The sequence below is a fragment of the Phragmites australis genome, chromosome 3 (assembly GCF_958298935.1).
Source record: "Phragmites australis chromosome 3, lpPhrAust1.1, whole genome shotgun sequence".
In the NCBI taxonomy this organism is placed as follows: Eukaryota; Viridiplantae; Streptophyta; class Magnoliopsida; order Poales; family Poaceae; genus Phragmites; species Phragmites australis.
The window spans coordinates 25,628,150-25,632,159 of record NC_084923.1 but is presented as its reverse complement, the minus strand read 5'-3'; the positions used below and the strand labels follow the sequence as shown (position 1 = coordinate 25,632,159).

General features: G+C 51.1%; 1 protein-coding gene across 1 annotated transcript; it reads left to right on the top strand.

Moving 5' to 3' along the window:
- Positions 1-601: 601 nt before the first annotated feature.
- Positions 602-2,702, top strand: LOC133912735 (uncharacterized). The gene has a single exon (XM_062355624.1). It carries the CDS (start codon positions 854-856, stop codon positions 2,546-2,548), a length of 1,695 nt encoding a protein of 564 aa, XP_062211608.1. The 5' UTR covers positions 602-853; the 3' UTR covers positions 2,549-2,702.
- Positions 2,703-4,010: the final 1,308 nt, after the last annotated feature.

Genomic DNA, 4,010 nt, shown 5'->3' with positions numbered 1-4,010 from the left:
TTTAAAAAAAACAAACTTATTTAGAGCATTGTTAAGCACATTCTGAAAGAACACGCGTGCAGCGGTCGCACTACAATCTACAGACAATGCACGCAACGGGCTTCCATTTCCAAGCACGATCATATCCCGGCCGGTTCCTGATTTCATAATTTGGACTTCGCGTTAGAGAACAGGGTTGCACACTCGTACCAACGCGGCAACCAAAACCGTTTCCACGCAAAAGCAGTATTGGAATTCCGCAGCAGGACCATGTGTTTCCTACTTCCAACGGTGCAAATCAGCTGTCTTACCATTTCATCGCTTGTGTATTATATTATATCAGGTGGAGCAAGTCGAAGCAGGGGGGCAGAAGAGGGAGGAATCCCTGTTGCATTAGCCCCTCGTTTTCCAAATGTTTCCAAGGATCCCATGGACAGGCGACCTTTGTTTAACAGAGCAACTACCTGTTGTTCGGTTAACTAATTAAGCATTACTCATATTGTAACAGCGGAACTAGGTCGTGCTCATTGCTTTTATTTATATTTATATATTTTTTAAAAAGGTATATATTATATATATATCGGTGGCAACGTATTCTCAGTCTCCCAAGCCATAAGGTACTAGTCCACAGCAAATTACTGCAACCTACCAGCCTCCTGCGTTAACGAGTGGTACGGTGCTCCTTGTGACGAGACCCTGCTCCTATCCATCGACTGTTCTGTGGCCAACAAGCCTCCACCTTCCAAACGTCGATCCCGCGCCACAAACTACACCCAACAACGAGACAGCCAACTATACCCATACGCAGCCGCGCCATCACAACCACGTACGCCGGTACGTGCACCGGCACCCCCGCCCAGGCTAGCCACGAACCATGGACGACGTGTGGCCGTGGCTGGCCTCCCTGCCTCCTCCTGCAGGGGGCCCCGACACGTCGCCGCCGTGGTCCCTCCCGCTCGCCGCCTCCCCCGACGGCGCCTCCATCGTCCTGCAGGCGGACCCTGCAGCCTCTGCATCTGACGACGGCGATGACGGCGAGTCCGCGCTCATCGCGTTCTCCCTCGCCATAAACGGTGCGAACGGCCTGGCGCGCGGGCTGTGGACGTCCAACAACTTCGATGCGTCCTCGCCGGTCGCGTTGCGGGTGCAGCTGCTGGTTCAGCTCCTGAATGAGGTGCTCGCTCTCTCACCGCACGTTCCTTGCCTGACCACGAACGTTGACCTTGGGGACACGTCCGAAGCCAAGCTGGATGCGGAGGTCGTGTCCCGCGTCGTCGGGGTAGCAGGCACCGATGTCTCCGAGCCCGCCGCCGCCTTCTTCTCGCTGGCTCTTCTGCTGCGCCTCTTCTGGTCGTGTGCCCTCGAAGCCCCCGCGGACTCCGGGTACCTCTTCTTCCGAGTCCTTGGTGTGGACATCGAGCGGGCCCTTTGCGAGTGCCGGCTGGCGCTCGGCGTGTTCCTGCGCTCCGTTGGCCCGGACGTCGAAGAACGGTACATGCGGTCGCTCGGCTACATGCTCGCCAAGTGGTGCTTGCTTCGGGAGATACAAGCCGGGTCGGCGGCCAAGCCGGCGCTGCCGGAAGTATCGCCTCGTCGTGCGCTCCCTGCCGCATGGTTGTCGTACGCCACCGAAGTGCATGGCCTCTGGGTCCTGAAAGGCTACGCCCCGGTGCTTGCCATGCCGCTTGTCACGGCGTCGCCGCACGAGGTGCCCGAGGAGCCGGCGCTGCGGTACGGCCTGGTGCACCAGCAGCTGGAGACCGTGGCGCAGCTGGAGTACGCGGTGCACATGCGTGACAAGCGGTTCATAACCGTCTCCGTGCGCGTCGACAACGTCCGGGTACGCGTCGCGCGGCTCGGGTTCCGGAAGGACGACGCGGAAGCCAATAACGAGGAAGACGCCGACGCCGACGCCGACGACATGGACGGCGAGCGCCATTTCCCGTCCCGCATCCGCCTCTGGGTCGGACCCCGGTTCGGCGCGTCCTACGCCACCGGCCCGAGCCTTGGCCGCTCGACGGGGAACCCGGAACGTGACGTCGAGATGACGCGCACAGTCAAGGGCGCCTTCTCCGGCGCCACCAAACTAGCCAATGGCAACGGAGGTAACGCGCCAAGAATGAAGGCCAAGATGCGCTCGTCGGCGCGGTCGCGCAACCGGAGCTGGAGGTGGGAGCAGGAGGCGGAGGGCAGCGCCGGCGTGTTCGAGGGCGTGCTGTACGACCCGGTCACCGGGACGGAGGTGTCGTCGTGGCGCCCTGGCTTTGGCAGTGGCGGCACGGGAGTGGCCGACCCACGGAACGGCATGCGACGGCGGTACGGCGGGCCCGGGCGGGCGTTCAGCAAGATGCGTGGGCTGGTTGTGGCCCGAGACGAGCTGCCGGAGGAGATGACGTGGAGAGTGGGGAGGGAAGTGGAGGGGAGGACGGTGCGGTGGCGCGTGGGGTTCAAGGCATGGGTGAGCTACGTGCCCAACGAGGTGAGGAGCCGCCACTTCGAGACCAGGTGCGTCGAGTGGGCGCACGAGGTGGAGCTGCCGCTTGTCGCCATTAATTGCGACGAGACCTAAGGATTGAATTTTCACATCGCCGCTTATTAGCACTGTAACAGAGACTACAGAGTAGGTAAGGAACAATGAAATGTATAGATTTACGGAACAGTGGATCTTTTGTATACGGGGTTGTATCAATTGTTCCCGCTAATGATATCTTACGATTTGCAAATCTATGCTGTCATATGGCGAGGCGTGAACGTGCTCATGTGCGTCTACATGATCTTCTGATCTTTGCAAATAAAGGCTGTTTGGTAGAGTTATCTTTAACTCTAAAACATTTTAAGCTGTAACTGTGAATAGTTGAAAGCTTTTTAGTTAATATATTTTATTTTTATTTTGAACTAAAAAATCTATATTTAAATTATTTTATTTTATTCTATAAACTCTAAATCCTGTATAGGTTTTAGAGTTAAAATTCTGCCAAATATGATGTAAATTGGACAGTTCTTGGTTGGGATGAACTGGCTTTAGGCGACCTGGTCAGGTCTGGATTTGGGAGATAATTGATATGAACAAAAATAGCTGACAATGGATAAACTATTTTTACAAATACCAGCTGACTTATATTAACCAGTAAGCACACACGTGAAACTCACATGATCTAAAGAAACTAAACATAGCAAATTATTCAATTTAACCATGTAGGACCTCGATTTTGTTATAGGTAATCAATAACTCACAGAACATTACATACTGGTTTCTCTGGAAAATACATAAAAAATGATATTTTGTAGTGAGGAACAATATAATATCTTTTGCTTCACACAGATGGCGAAAATCGAAATTTAGATGATCTTGCATACACTAAAATTTTCATATATAATATAGTTACTACATAGATACAAGGATATAAAACTGAAATTACTTCAAACATGAACACGCAAGCTAGGTTTAGAAGCTCAATTATGAAAATACAGATTGTGACATTACTACAAAAGCTATTTTTCAAGACACCGAGATTTCATTTCTATATGCAATTTATATGACAAATCGCCTGAGTAGTAGGCTGTGGCCTCGTGTGGTCTTAGGCTATCCATGGAAATAAATTTCCACGTATAATTCCTTATGTAAGTTGGATGTGGAAATAGCTAGATTTTTACAGACAGTTCATAGAAGGAACCACCTGTAGAAATAAAGTATATTTACTGGTGGTTTCTTATCTTAACTGCCTATGAAAATAGACTATCATTATCACAGGCAGTTCACATAAGCAATCATCTATGAAAATATCTATTTCTATAGATGATTCCTTATATGAACCTCATGTAGAATCTAGCTATTTCCATAGGTGATTAACATAAGAAACCACTTGTGAAAATTATTTTTCAGTGTCAGTTCCTTATGTGAACCGCCTATGATAATATCTCTATAAACAGTCCCTCCGAGCGGAGAGCTCCATTCAGACAGGGCTCGCTGTGTCCCAACAGTACAGCTCAAAAGCGATCGTGGATTTTGAAATCAGAGGGGGAAGATTTTA

Bases quoted from the DNA above. Each gene is read 5' to 3' on its own strand.
- LOC133912735 (XM_062355624.1), top strand. From the start codon at position 854: ATGGACGACGTGTGGCCGTGGCTGGCCTCCCTGCCTCCTCCTGCAGGG.